General features: G+C 37.9%; 1 protein-coding gene across 1 annotated transcript in view; it reads left to right on the top strand.

Moving 5' to 3' along the window:
• The first annotated feature begins 142 nt into the window (after positions 1 to 142).
• gclc (glutamate-cysteine ligase, catalytic subunit) overlaps positions 143 to 19,780 on the top strand; it is a 51,777-nt gene continuing 32,139 nt past the window's right edge. Inside the window, exons 1-4 of the mRNA XM_079842857.1 lie at positions 143 to 589; positions 6,579 to 6,691; positions 10,423 to 10,605; positions 19,388 to 19,501. Of these exons, the coding sequence (XP_079698983.1) occupies positions 440 to 589; positions 6,579 to 6,691; positions 10,423 to 10,605; positions 19,388 to 19,501 (560 nt within the window). The 5' untranslated portion in view covers positions 143 to 439. The remainder of the gene's footprint in view (positions 590 to 6,578; positions 6,692 to 10,422; positions 10,606 to 19,387; positions 19,502 to 19,780) is intronic.

Below are 19,780 nucleotides of genomic sequence, written 5' to 3'. Positions count from 1 at the left end.
CGTCACCATAACCGTAAGCATATTCCAAAATACACGCGATTAAACAATAATTTATATATTTGTGCAGTGTCATGATTACAAAAGCACATTCGAGCGCTGCCGTCGACAACAATGAAGCGGAACTGGGCCTGCTGAGTCACGTGATGACGACACGGTCACGTGCTCTCGGCGCAAGCAAAGAGCCCGTGCGCGAGGACGGGACTGACATAACTCGCGCACTCCCGGTCAAACGCCAAGCGCTCGCAGCTCGAGGCCGCGCGATTCCGTCACAACGCGAGGTGTAGCGATACCGAGACGCGCTCGGGAGCAAAGAGCCAAACCCTCCGCGGCTTAAACGAGTCATTTAAGGCCTAGCGCGCGCGCGCTCGCGAGCTTTGAGAAGCGCGTCCCGGGAGAAGCCGAAGTTGAGGTAACGGTCACGGTACGGTCGGTGTGCGAGATGGGCTTACTGTCGCAAGGCTCGCCGCTCAACTGGGACGAGACCAGGAGACACGCGGACCACGTGAGGAAGCACGGCATCCTCCAGTTCCTCAACATCTACAATAAGGTCAAAGAGCGGCAGAAGGACGTGCTGAAGTGGGGAGACGAGGTGAGTGAGGCGGTTTGGGGAACACGTGACGCGATGACGCAATGTGTGGATGCTGCGCGTGAGCAGGTGCACCTTCAGTTATGCACTTTTTTGGGGGGCACTCTTGACTTGATCTTAAAATCATTGCGCTTGTGTTTTCTAGATGACTGCAAAGACTTTATATAAAGAGTCAAAGCAAAAACACTTGAGTTAACGTTATGGTCAGAGACGATGGGTTTATTAAAGGGATAGTTCACCCAAAAATGAAAATTATCCCATGATTTACTCGCCCTCAAGCCATGATCCGAGGTGTGACATTCTTCTTTCAGACGAACACAATCTGAGTTATATTAATAATGTTCTTACTCTTCCAAGCTTTATATTGGATGTTTCTGTTTGAAGTCCATAAAAGTGCATCTATCCGTCATAAAAGTTTGTCTATCCGTCATAAAAGTGCATCTGTCCGTCATAAAAGTGCATCTATCCATCATAAACATAAAAGTGCATCCATCCGTCATAAAAGTGCATCCATCCATCATAAAAGTGCATCTATCATCATAAAAGTGCATCTATCCATCATAAAAGTGCATCTATCATCATAAAAGTGCATCTATCATCATAAAAGTGCATCTATCATCATAAAAGTGCATCTATCCATCATAAAAGTGCATCTATCCATCATAAAAGTGCATCTATCATCATAAAAGTGCATCTATCATCATAAAAGTGCATCTATCATCATAAAAGTGCATCTATCCATCATAAAAGTGCATCTATCCATCATAAAAGTGCATCTATCCATCATAAAAGTGCATCTATCCGTCATAAAAGTGCATCTATCATCATAAAAGTGCATCTATCCATCATAAAAGTGCATCTATCCATCATAAAAGTGCATCTATCCATCATAAAAGTGCATCTATCCGTCATAAAAGTGCATCTATCATCATAAAAGTGCATCTATCCATCATAAAAGTGCATCTATCCATCATAAAAGTGCATCCATCATCATAAAAGTGCATCTATCCGTCATAAAAGTGCATCTATCATCATAAAAGTGCATCTATCCGTCATAAAAGTGCATCTATCATCATAAAAGTGCATCTATCATCATAAAAGTGCATCTATCATCATAAAAGTGCATCTATCATCATAAAAGTGCATCTATCCATCATAAACATAAAAGTGCATCTATCATCATAAAAGTGCATCTATCCATCATAAAAGTGCATCTATCCATCATAAAAGTGCATCTATCCATCATAAAAGTGCATCTATCCATCATAAAAGTGCATCTGTCCATCATAAAAGTGCATCTATCCATCATAAAAGTGCATCTATCCATCATAAAAGTGCATCTATCCGTCATAAAAGTGCATCTATCATCATAAAAGTGCATCTATCCATCATAAAAGTGCATCTATCCATCATAAAAGTGCATCTATCCATCATAAAAGTGCATCTATCCGTCATAAAAGTGCATCTATCATCATAAAAGTGCATCTATCCGTCATAAAAGTGCATCTATCATCATAAAAGTGCATCTATCCATCATAAAAGTGCATCTATCCATCATAAAAGTGCATCTATCCATCATAAAAGTGCATCCATCATCATAAAAGTGCATCTATCCGTCATAAAAGTGCATCTATCATCATAAAAGTGCATCTATCCGTCATAAAAGTGCATCTATCATCATAAAAGTGCATCTATCATCATAAAAGTGCATCTATCATCATAAAAGTGCATCTATCCATCATAAACATAAAAGTGTATCTATCCATCATAAAAGTGCATCTATCATCATAAAAGTGCATCTATCCATCATAAAAGTGCATCTATTCATCATAAAAGTGCATCTATCCATCATAAAAGTGCATCTATCCATCATAAAAGTGCATCTATCCATCATAAAAGTGCATCTATTCATCATAAAAGTGCATCTATCCATCATAAACATAAAAGTGTATCTATCCATCATAAAAGTGCATCTATCATCATAAAAGTGCATCTATCATCATAAAAGTGCATCTATCATCATAAAAGTGCATCTATCATCATAAAAGTGCATCTATCCATCATAAAAGTGCATCTATCATCATAAAAGTGCATCTATCCATCATAAAAGTGCATCTATCCATCATAAAAGTGCATCTATCATCATAAAAGTGCATCTATCCATCATAAAAGTGCATCTATCATCATAAAAGTGCATCTATCCATCATAAAAGTGCATCTATCATCATAAAAGTGCATCTATCATCATAAAAGTGCATCTATCCATCATAAAAGTGCATCTATCATCATAAAAGTGCATCTATCCATCATAAAAGTGCATCTATCCATCATAAAAGTGCATCTATTCATCATAAAAGTGCATCTATCCATCATAAACATAAAAGTGTATCTATCCATCATAAAAGTGCATCTATCATCATAAAAGTGCATCTATCATCATAAAAGTGCATCTATCATCATAAAAGTGCATCTATCATCATAAAAGTGCATCTATCCATCATAAAAGTGCATCTATCATCATAAAAGTGCATCTATCCATCATAAAAGTGCATCTATCCATCATAAAAGTGCATCTATCATCATAAAAGTGCATCTATCCATCATAAAAGTGCATCTATCATCATAAAAGTGCATCTATCCATCATAAAAGTGCATCTATCATCATAAAAGTGCATCTATCATCATAAAAGTGCATCTATCATCATAAAAGTGCATCTATCATCATAAAAGTGCATCTATCCATCATAAACATAAAAGTGTATCTATCCATCATAAACATAAAAGTGTATCTATCCATCATAAACATAAAAGTGTATCTATCCATCATAAAAGTGCATCTATCATCATAAAAGTGCATCTATCATCATAAAAGTGCATCTATCCATCATAAAAGTGCATCTATCATCATAAAAGTGCATCTATCCATCATAAACATAAAAGTGTATCTATCCATCATAAAAGTGCATCTATCATCATAAAAGTGCATCTATCATCATAAAAGTGCATCTATCATCATAAAAGTGCATCTATCCATCATAAACATAAAAGTGTATCTATCCATCATAAACATAAAAGTGTATCTATCCATCATAAACATAAAAGTGTATCTATCCATCATAAAAGTGCATCTATCATCATAAAAGTGCATCTATCCATCATAAACATAAAAGTGCATCTATCCATCATAAACATAAAAGTGTATCTATCCATCATAAACATAAAAGTGTATCTATCCATCATAAACATAAAAGTGCATCTATCCATCATAAACATAAAAGTGTATCTATCCATCATAAACATAAAAGTGTATCTATCCATCATAAAAGTGCATCTATCCATCATAAACATAAAAGTGCATCTATCCATCATAAACATAAAAGTGTATCTATCCATCATAAACATAAAAGTGTATCTATCCATCATAAACATAAAAGTGTATCTATCCATCATAAACATAAAAGTGTATCTATCCATCATAAAAGTGCATCTATCATCATAAAAGTGCATCTATCCATCATAAACATAAAAGTGCATCTATCCATCATAAACATAAAAGTGTATCTATCCATCATAAACATAAAAGTGTATCTATCCATCATAAAAGTGCATCTATCATCATAAAAGTGCATCTATCCATCATAAACATAAAAGTGTATCTATCCATCATAAAAGTGCATCTATCATCATAAAAGTGCATCTATCCATCATAAAAGTGCATCTATCCGTCATAAAAGTGCATCTATCCATCATAAAAGTGCATCTATCCGTCATAAAAGTGCATCTATCCATCATAAAAGTGCATCTATCCGTCATAAAAGTGCATCTATCCATCATAAAAGTGCATCCATCCATCATAAAAGTGCATCCATCCATCATAAAAGTGCATCCATCCATCATAAAAGTGCATCTATCATCATAAAAGTGCATATATCCATCATAAAAGTGCCTCCATCCATCATAAAAGTGCATCCATCCATCATAAAAGTGCATCTAAGCATCATAAAAGTGCAGCCATCCATCATAAAAGTGCAGCCATCAATCATAAAAGTGCATCTATCCATCATAAAAGTGCATCTATCCATCATAAAAGTGCATCTATCCATCATAAAAGTGCATCTATGCATCTATCCATCATAAAAGTGCATCTAAGCATCATAAAAGTGCGTCTATCCATCATAAAAGTGCATCCATCCATCATAAAAGTGCATCCATCATTAAAGTGCATATATCCATCATTAAAGTGCATCTGTCCATCATAAAAGTGCATCTATCCATCATAAAAGTGCATCTGTCCATCATAAAAGTGCATCTGTCCATCATAAAAGTGCATCCATCCGTCATAAAAGTGCATCCATCCGTCATAAAAGTGCATCCGTCCGTCATAAAAGTGCATCCATCCGTCATAAAAGTGCATCCATCCGTCATAAAAGTGCATCCGTCCGTCATAAAAGTGCATCTATCCATCATAAAAGTGCATCTATCATCATAAAAGTGCATCCATCTGTCATAAAAGTGCATCCATCCATCATAAAAGTGCATCTATCCGTCATAAAAGTGCATCCATCCATCATAAAAGTGCATCCGTCCATCATAAAAGTGCATCCGTCCGTCATAAAAGTGCATCCATCCGTCATAAAAGTGCATCCATCCATCATAAAAGTGCATCCATCCATCATAAAAGTGCATCTATCCATCATAAAAGTGCATCTGTCCATCATAAAAGTGCATCTGTCCATCATAAAAGTGCATCCATCCGTCATAAAAGTGCATCCATCCGTCATAAAAGTGCATCCGTCCGTCATAAAAGTGCATCCATCCGTCATAAAAGTGCATCCATCCGTCATAAAAGTGCATCCGTCCGTCATAAAAGTGCATCTATCCATCATAAAAGTGCATCTATCATCATAAAAGTGCATCCATCCATCATAAAAGTGCATCTATCCGTCATAAAAGTGCATCCATCCATCATAAAAGTGCATCCGTCCATCATAAAAGTGCATCCGTCCGTCATAAAAGTGCATCCATCCGTCATAAAAGTGCATCCATCCATCATAAAAGTGCATCCATCCATCATAAAAGTGCATCCGTCCATCATAAAAGTGCATCCGTCCATCATAAAAGTGCATCCGTCCGTCATAAAAGTGCATCTATCCGTCATAAAAGTGCATCCGTCCGTCATAAAAGTGCATCCATCCGTCATAAAAGTGCATCCATCCATCATAAAAGTGCATCTATCCGTCATAAAACACTTTTAGATGCACTTTTATGGACTTCAAAAAGAAACGGCCATTATAAAGCTCGGAAGAGCCAGGACATTTATTAATATAACTGAGAGAAGAATGTCATGCACACCTCGGATGACTTGAGGGCGTGGGTGAAGTTTTTGGGTGAACTGTCCCTTTAAGAGATCATGCTGAAAGTCTAGGCGAAGTTTGACTTCATATTCTCCCGTTTCATAGCTTGAGTTATTATTCAAAACTGTGGAAAATGAGTGGGTGTGCGTCAACCGCTGCACTGCTATAGGCGAAGCATGTACATATCTGATCTCTCTCTCTCTCTCTCTCTCTCTCTCTCTCTCTCTCTCTCTGTCTCTCCCTCTTCCTCTTCTTCAAAGAGCGCTGAACTAAACATGTGTTTGCATGCTCAAGCTCGCAGGATCATCAGGCTAATGTCCGTTCCTGAACCGCTATTGAAATGGCTTTTCATGTCATTCAAGACGTCAGTGGGTTTACGGTAAAACCTGCTGGAATGCTGTTGGTTTAGGGGAATCCTTTGTGAATGGAATGGGGAAAAGAAGAATGGGAATGTCACTTTCATAATCAATGTTGGAAGAAGAAGAAGAAGAAGAAGAATACTGTGCTTTGTCATTGTTGGATTTGCAAGGCAAATTCTCTCACACATGAGTGTGTTTACCTGCGGTCAGCTTTGCTACAGTCACACACACACACACACACACACACACTGTGTAATCAGATGTCTGGACGTCCTGCAGGTGGAGTACATGTTGGTGGAGATGGATGACCAGCATGAAAAAGTCCGGCTGGTTCTGAACGGGAAGGATGTTTTGGAGATCCTTCAGGAAAAGGGTGAAAAGATCGACCCCAAGTGAGTAACTGACTAACAAAACAAGGTCCAATTATTATTGTTTATATTGTTAAGCAACATCAAAAATATCAGATTTGTGCTTTTTTTTAGACTCCTAATGTTGTTTTTGTTAAACACTTTAATCTCCACTGCAGCATCAGCTCTTCTCTCTGTGTCTGAAACGCTTCAGTCTCTCTAAACCCCGCCTCTCTGAAAGCTGCTCTGCTCTGATTGGTCAGAAAGCAAACGCTCATTATCATATCTGAATCTAAGTGATACGAACATGAATCTAAGTGATACGAACAATAATGATGGCGTGTGTTGGCAGAAAAAAAGCGTCTGCTCCACCAACCAAACTCTACCATTCTCAGAGACGACTACAGTGAGTGAGGGCGGGGCTAAGAGATGCTGTTCAGCCAATCACTAGCAGAGGAGGGCATTATGCAAATTAGTTACAACTACAGTGAGTGAGGGCGGGGCTAAGAGATGCTGTTCAGCCAATCACTAGCAGAGGAGGGCATTATGCAAATTAGTTACAACTACAGTGAGTGAGGGCGGGGCTAAGAGATGCTGTTCAGCCAATCACGACCAGAGGCTGCATTATGCAAATTAGATACAACTACAGTGAGTGAGGGCGGGGCTAAGAGATGCTGTTCAGCCAATCAAGACCAGAGGCAGGCATTATGCAAATTAGTTAAAACTACAGTGTGTGAGGGCGGGGCTAAGAGACGCTGTTCAGCCAATCAAGACCAGAGGCTGCATTATGGAAATTAGTTAAAACTACAGTGAGTGAGGGCGGGGCTAAGAGATGCTGTTCAGCCAATCACGACCAGAGGAGGGCATTATGCAAATTAGATACAACTACAGTGAGTGAGGGCGGGGCTAAGAGATGCTGTTCAGCCAATCACGACCAGAGGCTGCATTATGCAAATTAGTTAAAACTACAGTGAGTGAGGGCGGGGCTAAGAGATGCTGTTCAGCCAATCATGACCAGAGGAGGGCATTATGCAAATTAGATACAACTACAGTGAGTGAGGGCGGGGCTAAGAGATGCTGTTCAGCCAATCAAGACCAGAGGAGGGCATTATGCAAATTAGTTAAAACTACAGTGAGTGAGGGCGGGGCTAAGAGATGCTGTTCAGCCAATCATGACCAGAGGAGGGCATTATGCAAATTAGATACAACTACAGTGAGTGAGGGCGGGGCTAAGAGATGCTGTTCAGCCAATCAAGACCAGAGGAGGGCATTATGCAAATTAGATACAACTACAGTGAGTGAGGGCGGGGCTAAGAGATGCTGTTCAGCCAATCAAGACCAGAGGCAGGCATTATGCAAATTAGTTAAAACTACAGTGAGTGAGGGCGGGGCTAAGAGACGCTGTTCAGCCAATCAAGACCAGAGGAATTTCTTGTTTCTGTTCAGAATCGCTTCTTTCTTTCAGCAGACTCACTCCATTTATCTGCACTGCAGCACTTTTACATTCAAAGGCAGTTGCTTTATTACACAGTAAATGAAATATAATAGTAGAAAATTCTTTTTTTTTAAACATGGGCTGATCAGGAGTTAGTTTGGACAGCATGAGCATTATCTGAAGTTTGGGAATGTGGCCTTATTCTCCCTGATGTTGGGAAATAGCAGCAGGCTTTGGGAAACGAGAGAGCCGTGGCATTCCTCATTACTGCCTCTCTGCTGCACACACACACACACACACACACACACACACACACTGGAGAGCCTCACCCGTCCCGCTCGTTCAACCACACACACACCAGCCCAGATCCCGTTAAAAACGCTTGCGTCAGCCGTAGACGGATATATTCCACGGTGCAGAAACACACTGGAATCATGGGATACGTCATACAAATTATATTTATTGTTGTGGAATTTGGCAATTTTTGGATTAATAAATCAAATGTAGTGTTGTACAATTATTTAAATCGTGATTGGACTAGTGTCTGTGTGTATTAAAGCTCAAAAACACCTTAATTTTATTTTGTGTGCCAAAAAATAAAAGGAATTGTTTAATTTCCGTTTGATTACATTTTAAAAGATTAATTAAAGTGATTATTTGTATTGGATTTGCATTACATTTTAAACCCAGATAAATTAAAAACTATTTCTGCAGAAAAAACATCTTTCAGTTTTGTAAAAAAAAAAAAAAAAAAAAAAGTTTAAGTTTTATATTGACGTCATGTTTTTTAATTACAATTTAATCAAACCGTTAATTTGTTTTTAATCAAATTGCTAATGTTTTATTGATGGTTTTTAATATTGAATTTGAATTACATTTTAAATTCAGATAAATTAAAATACACAATCTCTGAAAAAAACATCTTTCATAGTTTTGTAAAAAAAAAAATGTTTTTAATTAATTTAAATAAAAAACACGATTAATCAATATCAATTTTTTTTTTTTTACAAAACTATGAACGATTTTTTTTTTTCAGCGATTGTGTATTTTAATTTATCGGAATTTAAATTGTAACAAATAAAAAACACGACGTTACATGTTACAATTTAATCGAAGTATTAAAATGGAATCCATACGTTTAAAAATGGGAAATCACGTTTCATAGGGCCCTAATTTCATGAATGGTTATGTTTTTTGATTATTAACATTTAATTTAATCATTAAAATGTGGGGAAAAAGGGGAAAAAATTAATTAACAACAAATACATTTGGGTTTTCGAATTGATTTTCCTCATCATTTCCAAACTTTACAATCCAGTCTCTAATCATTGTGTAATGTATGACGTCTGTTGAGTGATTTTGGGTTTTTGGGATATTGATTAGTCGTGTTTTTTATTTGTTACAATTTAATCAAACCATTAAAATGGAATTCAATTCAATTCAAATTTATTTGTATAGCGCTTTTCACAATACACATTGTTTCAAAGCAGCTTCACAGGAATCCATACGATTTAAAATGGGGAATCACTTTTCATAAGCCCTAATGTTTGTTTTTAACTCTTTTAAATGAATAGATTGTTATTAAATTGTATACGTTTCATAAATGGTTATGTTTTTTGATTATTAACATTTAATTTAATCAATAAAATGTGGGGGAAAAAAATGAATTTGGGGAAAAAATTAATTAACAACAAATACATTTGGGTTTTCGAATAAATTTTCCTCGTCATTTCCAAACTTTACAATCCAGTCTCTAATCATTGTGTAATGTATGACGTCTGAGTGATTTTGGGATATTGATTAGTCGTGTTTTTTATATGTTACAATTTAATCAAACCATTAAAATGGAATCCATACGATTTAAAATTTCATAGGGCCCTAAGTTTTGTTTTTAACTCTTTTAAATGAATAGATTGTTTTTAAGTTGTATACGTTTCATGAATGGTTATGTTTTTTGATTATTAACATTTAATTTAATCGTTAAAATGTGTGGAAATTTTGGGTTCATTTCCAAACTTTAGAATCCAATCTCTAATCATTGTGTAATGTTTGACGTCTGAGTGATTTTGGGTCTGTCTTCAGTCATTTTATTAGCCTCAGAGCCCACTGACCACTGCACTCTCTTATATCATTATTGGCCATTGAAAAGCCGTGTCTGTTGACCATTAGTTTCATTACGCGAGCAGGAACTTGACGGATGTCTCTAATACACCACAGCTCGTTTATCCATCAATGCCAAATGGACTCAATGAATAGCTTCCACTAGTAATTCACATGTTCCTTCTCATAGACGACGGCCAGTGTATCGACCTCCTGAAATGCGAGCCTTGTGTGTTTTCAGCCACCCGACTCTGTGGAGGCCGGAGTACGGCAGCTACATGATCGAGGGAACGCCGGGACAGCCGTATGGAGGGACGATGTCGGAGTTCAACACTGTGGAAGATAACATGGGGAAGCGGAGGAGAGAGGCTTCATCTGTGCTGGAGCCCAACCAGACCCTGCTCACAGTCACAGCCTTCCCCAGGTACACTCATCATTAGGGGTGGTTAATCTGTCTGATTTCCCGATTCGATTCGATTACGATTATTGAAGTCCCGATTCGATTACAGTCGATTTTCGATTATTAAAGGTCCCGTTCTTCGTGTTTTTTTGAAGCTTTGATTGTGTTTACAGTGTGCAATATAACATGTGTTCATGTTTCGCGTGTAAAAAAACACAGTATTTTTCACACTATTTACTTATCTGTGTACTGCTGTTTCCACTGTCCTAAAAACGGCTGGTGATTTCCTTGTGCTATGAAGTCCCTCCTTCAGAAATACGTAACGAGTTCTGATTGTGCAAGCGGTTCCTGTGCTGTGATTCGACCACAGCTTAGCGCACGTGAAAGCGGTTCCTGTGTTGTAATTTGACAGCAGCTTAGCGCGCGTTGGAAAGGTCACGCCTCTTAACGGAGAGATGTATGCGTTCAATAATCTCTACAGCGTCCCTGGGAAAGCCAAACAAAGGTGATTTGACTCCTGGATGAAAATAACAGCGTCTCGATGACATGGCGATAAACACACTCAACGCAACAGTTCCTTTTCTCCACTCGACCGTCCGCTTCTCCACGTGGGACAGCAACAAGACCGCGCCCCCTTTTTCGCGTTTCTTTGTGGGCGGAGGTTAGTCTGTTCTACTGCTCTACTGACGTAATTAAAGAAGGAAGTACCAGGATGTAGTCCAAGCCAGCCGTTCGCTGTAGGCTTTGAAAGGGAACTTCTGTTAAATAAAATATCTCGCTTGGCATTGAACTTTGAGCTTTATAATTTTACAGGTATTATTTATGCTCTAACAGCAACATTACACACTAACTAAAGTTTGAACAATGGAATCGTGAAGAAGGGGACCTTTAACGATTCTCGATTAGCGATTATTGATTTTCCATTTCACAACAGTAAACGAAAATACACTACAAAGTGATTGCAGTATAAAAAAAAAGTCAGCTACTGAATTACTTAACTCTTTTATTGAGTAACAACAACTCAAAGCACTTGTCGTGTAGTTACACAGAAATGAATACATCACATTGTGTTGTGACTCATCAAGTTGAACTAAACAATAACAAATAAATGAAAGGCTTATTTCCTTTAGGAAGTAGATCAGAACCAACATACTGTAGAAATTGGACAATTTTCTTCTAGAAAGACAACGTGTTCAGGTGGAGGAAGACTGCAGGTTGCAGTCGAAACATGTCAAGGTAAAGAAGAAGTTTTTTCTCCAAACACCTTGTCTTTCTAGAAGAAAATTGTCCAATTTAATCATTAAGAAGACAAAATGAACATTTTTGAACAACTTACTGTAGCTTCAGCTTATATACTGTACTAGAACACAGTGACAAAATGTCAAGAGTGATGGATGCGGTGCGCGCGTGAGGGGGGCGGAAGCGCGTGGAACGCTCGAGCTCCTCTCGTTCGTTTCCTGACGTGAGAAAGACAAAAGGGGAAAAAACGACAGAAGAAAAACGGGTTTGTGTCGGAGGAGTGTCGAGGCCCGTTCGGTTCCGTGAGCGGGAGCCGCGGGTCGGTGCAGCGGAGCGGCGGTGTATTTCCAGCATCAGTCCGGCTGTGTGTGTGTGTGTGTGTGTGTGAGATCCGCTCATCGCGTCCTCAGGATCGCCTTAATTCCCGCGAATGTGCGCGTCGATGTGTGTCACGCTCGCTCATCTGAAGCGCTCATAAATCTGCGGATTGAAGGCGTTTATTCGGTGTTTGTGCGCGAATCTGAGCCGTGCTAACGCGCTAATGCTAATGTGCCTGAGCTCCAGAGGAGGCGAGAGGATTTCTAGAGTGTTTCCTCAGAATCATCTCAGCATTAACGACAGATTTACATTCATCTAATGAACACACACACACACACACACGGTGGTAGTGTCAGGTTTAGATAAATAAAAAAATTGATTTTTGAAAATTTAATGATCGATTCATGCTCGTCCATAACATACTCGCGATTAATCGATAATCGATTTTTTTCACCACCCCTACTCATCATCCCTATAGCCAATGCTTCGCTGATATCCAGGAATAATAGCCTTATCCACTAGGGGTGGGAGAAAAGGTCGATGCATCGATTTCTAAATTAAAGGATTAGTTCACTTTTAAATAATCTTTTGCTGATAATTTACTCACCCCCATGTCATCCAAGATGTCCATGTCTTTCTTTCTGCAGTCGAAAAGAAATTAAGGTTTTGGATGAAAACAGTCCAGGGGTTTCCTCCATATAATGGACTTCAATGGGCTCCAAACGGTTCAAATGACAGTTTCAGTGCAGCTTCAAACGACACCAGATGATGAATAAGGGTCTGATCTAGACAAACCATCAGTCTCTGAGAGAAACCCAGCAGTATTTATGCTATTATTTTACCTCTTATCAGACGAACGCGATCGTCTCTGAGCTCCGCCATAACTTCCGCTAAGTGAGGTCAAAATACGAGTGTGGTCATAGATGTATCAATCGTAGATGCCTCATTAGCGCCTGCACGGATCAGTAGAATAAGGCATCTACGATCGATATATCTTTGAACACGCTCGTATTTTGACCTCACTTAGCAGAAGTTATGGCGGAGCTCAGAGACGATCGCGTTCATCTGATAAGAGGTAAAATAATAGCATAAATACTGCTGGGTTTCTCTCAGAAACTGATGGTTTGTCTAGATCAGACCCTTATTCATCATCTGGTGTCGTTTGAAGCTGCACTGAAACTGTCATTTGGACCTTGAACCGTTTGGAGCCCATTGAAGTCCATTATATGGAGAAAAACCCTGGACTGTTTTCATCCAAAACCTTAATTTCTTTTCGACTGCAGAAAGAAAGACATGGACATCTTGGACGACATGGGGGTGAGTAAATTATCAGCAAAAGTTTATTTAAAAGTGAACTAATCCTTTAAGTTCATATTTCCAACAAACGAAATTCTGAGCCAAAATAACGAAGTGGTGCTCAAGTAGGCTATGAGGCACTTTCCTTGCCATTAATGCTCAATAACACTCCTGTGTCTCTGATGCGGTGGCCGGGACATAAACCTGCCAACATCTGGGGCATAATTAATATTGCTAAACTACTGCACAATGTTTCAAACTAATGGAAAATTCTGAACAAAGGCTTCGTTTTGGCGAGTGATTGGTTAAATGTCTCGTGACCGTTGCAGCTCTGCAGGTTTTCTCATGTGAGATTTGGCTTCTCAGCGAGGACTAAAGTTGTTTTTCTTCTGCATTAGCCGAAGTTTTAAACTTTTAAACTTTTTTTTGCTTGCTTTTTGTTAAAATGTTCTAAATAAACTGAAAAATTGTCTCACTTAGTTGTAAATTGAGAGCTGTTTATTCTTAATGATTGCTCTTTGCAATTGTATGGCTTATTAGAGCTTGTTAATCTTGAATATAACTTTGTTAATAAAATAAAGTATTGAAAGAAATCTTCATAATCATTTTTAATATGGCAATACTGTCAAGCAGATATTCTAACTAAAAACAAAACAACACACATTAGCTGCAATTTTGGTTCAAATGTAAAGTTCATGTATTTGCACAGCAGGATAATTAGATACCAAAAATGTATGTTAAGAATTGTTTTGGGAATCGGATCGTTACTCCCAGAATCGGAATCGGATCGAATCGTTAAGTGCCTTAAGATTCCCACCCCTAATATCTACGTTAGTAAATCATGGGGTAACTTACATTTTTGGGAGAACTAACCCTTTAAGTGCTAGTCTAACTCCATTACCATAAAGTTGACCTGAAACGTACGGTTAGCTGGAGTCGACTACATGAGGAGCTTAACGCCGACTTTTTGGGACTTTATCTTATTCCCCATATCCCCAGAGTTAGATAAGTCCATACATCCCATTCTCATCTCTGTGCGGGCCATAGCTGTCTGACACACCCACGGCTAGCCTAGCTTAGCACAAAGACTGGAGGTAAATGGCTCCAGCTAGCCCACTGCTCAATAATTGTCAAAATAACGCCAACATTTTCTGGATTTCCGCCTGGATTTGGCCGACCCAAATGTAAAAGCTTCCCATACACACATACAAGTGTCTCTAAATACACAATACTGGTGTCATTTTACAGGAAACACTTGTGATAAACTTATAAGTATATGTTGTCTGAGATGTAATAACCCGTGGTTACGATCACACCAATGATTACCCAAGTCTCTCGGCTTCTTCTGTGAAGGAACATGATCGTGACACTGACAGTTTTTTTGTGAGGAAAATGAGCTAAATCTCCATATGATGGCTCTATTCTATGGTTTATAGAGCATAATCATGACTTTTTTTAGATATTTAATTTGTTTTATGGGTATTGTAATGGCCAATTCAGCAAAAACAACAACTGAAACCTTTTAAATAATGTTTACATTGATTCTGAAGGTCTAAAAATATGTGGAAAGCACTTCCTTCCCCATTAATGGTAAAAGGATATCGTGTCGTGATAAATATCGATATCGTATGATATGGGAAAAAATATTGTGATTTAAAAAAAAAATATATTTTTGGCCATATCCCCTGTCTGTCTGAAAATATATACAAATACAGGAATTTTATTTTAAATCGGAATAATCAAGAAAATAACAAACAAATCAATTATCAACATAATTGTTGGTCGCAGTCTTACTCTTCAGCACAAATTTCTGTATTATGACATATACTGTGACATCTAAAGTGGAATAACCGGTCACACGGCCCACTCCTAGGATCTGGATGGCATGTTTATTTCTCTTATATATATATATGGCAATATTTTATATATATATAATATAATATTATATATATTTATTAATATATATACCCACCTACACGATCAACAACCACTCCCACCCATGTTTTGGGCTGCATCAGGGGATGGGACGATTACCGGTTTCATGATAAACCAAGATCAAATGTAATGACGGTTAGTAATATTGTTTAACCTCTTATACTCTAGGACCATTTTTGGGGATTTCTGTCTGGATTTGGCCGTCCCAAATATAAAAGCTTACCATACACACACACACACACACACACACACACACACACACACACACACACACACACACACACACACACACACACACACACACACACACACACACACAGTGTCTCTAAATACACAATACTGGTGTCATTTTACAGGAAACACTTGTGATAAACATGTGAGGATATGTTGTCTGAGCTGTAATAACCCCACCGAAAAAGAAAGTGTGTAACTCAGGCCCGTTGTGCTCTAGCACCCTGCAGACAGTTTGGGCCGTTTCCACTAGATTCTGTATTATGTATGCAATGAAACTACATAAAAAATGTAAAATTCCTCCATTCAGATCCTTTTGGATAAATCTTGCACACATGATCTAGACAAAAATCTTTTTCCCAGTATTTTTTGTAATCTAGTGGAAACGGCCCAAACTGTCTGCAGGGTGCTAGAGCACAACGGGTTTGAGTTACACACTTTTTCTTTTTTTGGGGGGGTTATTACCAGTGTTGGGGAAAGTTACTTTGAAAAGTAATGCAATACAATATTGAGTTACTCCTTTAAAAAGTAACTAATTACGTTTCTTAGTTACTTTTTAAGAAAAGTAATGCATTACTTTACTTTTGCGTTACTTTTTCTCACCTGGGCTGGGCTTGTTTGCTTTTGTATTTTTTATAACAAAAAAAGTTCTATATTTGGCCTAATGTAAAGACCCTTTCACACCAAAATTGAAATAACAAGCCTCAGGCTGAAGGAAATGCAAATTCACACGTGTACAGTAGAGGGCGCAGCTCACACAAACCTTTCAGCTGTGCTGCTATTCTGGATAACTGCAGAATAGGACGCTGGAGAAAGCAGTTTAACACGTAATTCACCAATAAAAACAAAAAATCTAAAGTAATTTTTGCTTAAACTGAATCATCGAAGGTCAGCAGCAAGTACACTGGTCAATAAAGTGAGATTAAATGCATAAAAATATGTTTTATTTCAAATTTGGAGGTTTGCATAGTATTCTGATTATGCATTTAAACGATTTTATCCATTTTGAGGACTACTGAATCTTATTTGTGCATGTGAGATTAGTAAACACATGCTCACATTTAGTCTAGAACTACAATAACCCTCATTTTTACACACACAAGGCCTATGCACTTATGATTTTTCTCAACATTGGGACAAGAGAGCTGTCAGTCAATAAATGGGAGAGCAAAGTAACTTGTGTTACTTATTTGAAAAGTAACTCAGATATTTTTTTGTAATTTTTAAAAGTAATGCGTTACTTTACTAGTTACTTGAAAAAGTAATCTGATTATGTAACTCAAGTTACTTGTAATGCGTTACCCCCAACACGGGTTATTACAGCTCAGACAACATATGAAGAGTTTCGTTGCAAAACGAGATATATCCATTTTGAGAAATGTTGGTTATTTGACATTATTATTTAAGACATCAACAGTCAAGTTCATTCACAATTTTTTGAACATTAACTATTACTTGAGCTCAGTGAAGGCCGGGACACAATATTCTTCAAATCCAGGATATTTTTTATTTAATTTTATGTCCATAAATAAGTCAAAAACCATGCCAAAATGCAACATATTTATCTTAACATTGTCAAACATCTTAAATTGGTTAAAAAAACAATACATCATAAATATATGGAATAGTATATACAAAGATTGATTAATAATAATAAGATTCCGAGTTAGTTTTGGTCAGAACATACACAACATAACGTTTTTTTTTTTTTTTTTTTGCAAAACGCTATATATCCACCTTAGGCTATATTCTACTACTGCAATACCATTAAGAAAAGCTAGTGAATCAATGTTTTGTGTGTGTGTGTGTGTGTGTGTGTGTGTGTGTGTGTGTGTGTGTGTGTGTGTGTGTGTGTGTGTGTCGGCATGACAGACCAACATTACTCGCAGTCGCACGATGACAACAATTAATCTTTGGATGTTTTCCCTCCCCTGAATGCCTTGCCCGTTTGTCTTCTCCCTTTGATGATTTTCTTAAGATGCCTTCCTCTTTCTCCCAACAGCAGCTGGAATGACCGGCTCCAATCCGTCATCGAAATCCATAACGTTAGCTTGACTCTGAAGCTTTGATTCTCTGACTGACAGACAGCTGTTGATCAGTGACGTAGCCTACGTGACTGACAGCTCGCCTACAGTATAAACTGGTAAACGTTTTTTAGTTAGCCTATTGAATCCTCTTTTTTAAAATATGTTTTTTGTTTTGATATTATCGTTAAATCACTGAGCAAACTCGGAGCACTTCACCGGCGGTGACTCTCTCCTCGCGTGACATCCTGAGCTTGCGCGGCATCCTGAACGTTCTATATCGCACTTTGTAAAGAAACTGGGCTGGCGGATATCGCGTTTTGTGAAAAAATACATTTTGTAGTTGGCTTAAAATGTAAATTTTTCAAATCTTATTAATGGCAGCAATTCACACATAGATTAAGGTACATCTAAACAGTGATTTCCAATAATAAAATCCAAATGTCAAAAAATGGCGTTTATCGCGTTTTGCAACCAAACTCTTCATATACTTACATGTTTATCACAAGTGTTTCCTGTAAAATGACACCAGTATCGTGTATTTTGAGACACTGTGTGTGTGTGTGTGTATGGGAAGCTTTTACATTTGGGTCGGCCAAATCCAGGTGGAAATGGTACCAGAGTAATTAAGTGTAAATAAGTTACTTTGTGTAAAACAAATGCCGAAGTGATGCATATCTCCAGAAAGTAGAGACTCTAAGCTTTCAAATGAGGTCTGAGCTCCTCCACAGACATTTAACATTTAAAGTATATACTTGATGATTATTATCAAGGGTGATATCCAATCACTTGGTTTCCTTTGCTCGCTGAATAAGTGCTTTATTTATGTTTATACTACGGGGCTGTTGAATGCTTGAATCTGATTGGTTTCCAGGGAAACTTACTACTAAAGTAGTTCCAGCAGGTTTTGACCGCATTACAGCTCCATATCACTCCGCCAAATGATTTCAGTGATTTCAGCAACAACAGCAAAAGAGCCAAAACACACAAACACACTGAACAAGAGGATGAATATAGCAAATAATAGGATGAAAAACACAAATGATTTAATGTTGTTTGCCACAAAATGGCATTTTATTATGTATGGACAGCACATACACACTCTCTCTCTCTCTCAACAGTAAATTAACAAAGTGTAGTAAATACTACAATATACTGTAGTATCTTTAGTAAATACTATAGTGTTTATGGTGTTTATGAACCGTACTATAGTAAATATACTACAGTAAATTAACAAAGTGTAGTAAATACTACAATATACTGTAGTATATTTACTATAGTATGGTTATAAACACTATAGTATTTACTAAAGATACTACAGTATATTGTAGTATTTACTACACTTTGTTAATTTACTGTAGTATCTTTACTATAGTACGATTCAAAAACACTATTGTACTATAGTATTTTTTCTTGTGGGGCATAATTGTTATATGGCATGTGACTATAGAATACAAATGATGAAACATTTGTTTTTAAGCTCAAACCCCCCCCGTCTGTTTGAGCGAGTTGGGTGTGCCACATCGGTGCAGATAACACACACCCTTTAACCCCACAGGCTTTGCTAACCCTGATAAAGGATGCAGCTAATGTTTGCCTTTCCATGTCACCTTTATTTATATAGCGCTTTTCACTGCACAGATTGTTTCAAAGCAGCTTCACAGTGATAACTGGAACATAACTAAATCTCTTGTGGAGCTGCGATGTAAGATGCAAATGTGTTGTAGTGCATTACTCTAGTTTTGTGTGTGTGTGTTTTGTAGGTTAGGTTGCCCAGGCTTCACACTGCCAGAACACAAACCCACACCTGTGGAAAAGGGTGTGTCCAAATCGCTTTTCTTCCCCGACGAGGCCATCAACAGACACCCTAGATTCAGGTGAGAGATCATGTGTCCCGGAGAGCAGTTTCATGTCGGAATGGGCCATTGTGAGTTTACATTGGGCTGAAAGTGTCTGAAGTGTCATCTGACGCTGAACAATGTGAAGTTGTTTGCGTAAGCTAGAGCTCAGAGGCATTTCACAGGGGATTATGGGAACCCAGTTCAACAGACAATGATCTTTCACATACCAGTAGCCGAGAGCCTTTAAAGTGCAGCTCATCTGATCGCTCTGGAAGTACTGATGCTTTCATTATGGTCGCTCATATTTACAGTGAG

Source organism: Gobio gobio (genome assembly GCF_949357685.1).
Source record: "Gobio gobio genome assembly, chromosome: 18".
In the NCBI taxonomy this organism is placed as follows: Eukaryota; Metazoa; Chordata; class Actinopteri; order Cypriniformes; family Gobionidae; genus Gobio; species Gobio gobio.
This window is presented reverse-complemented; position numbering and strand designations above follow the sequence as displayed.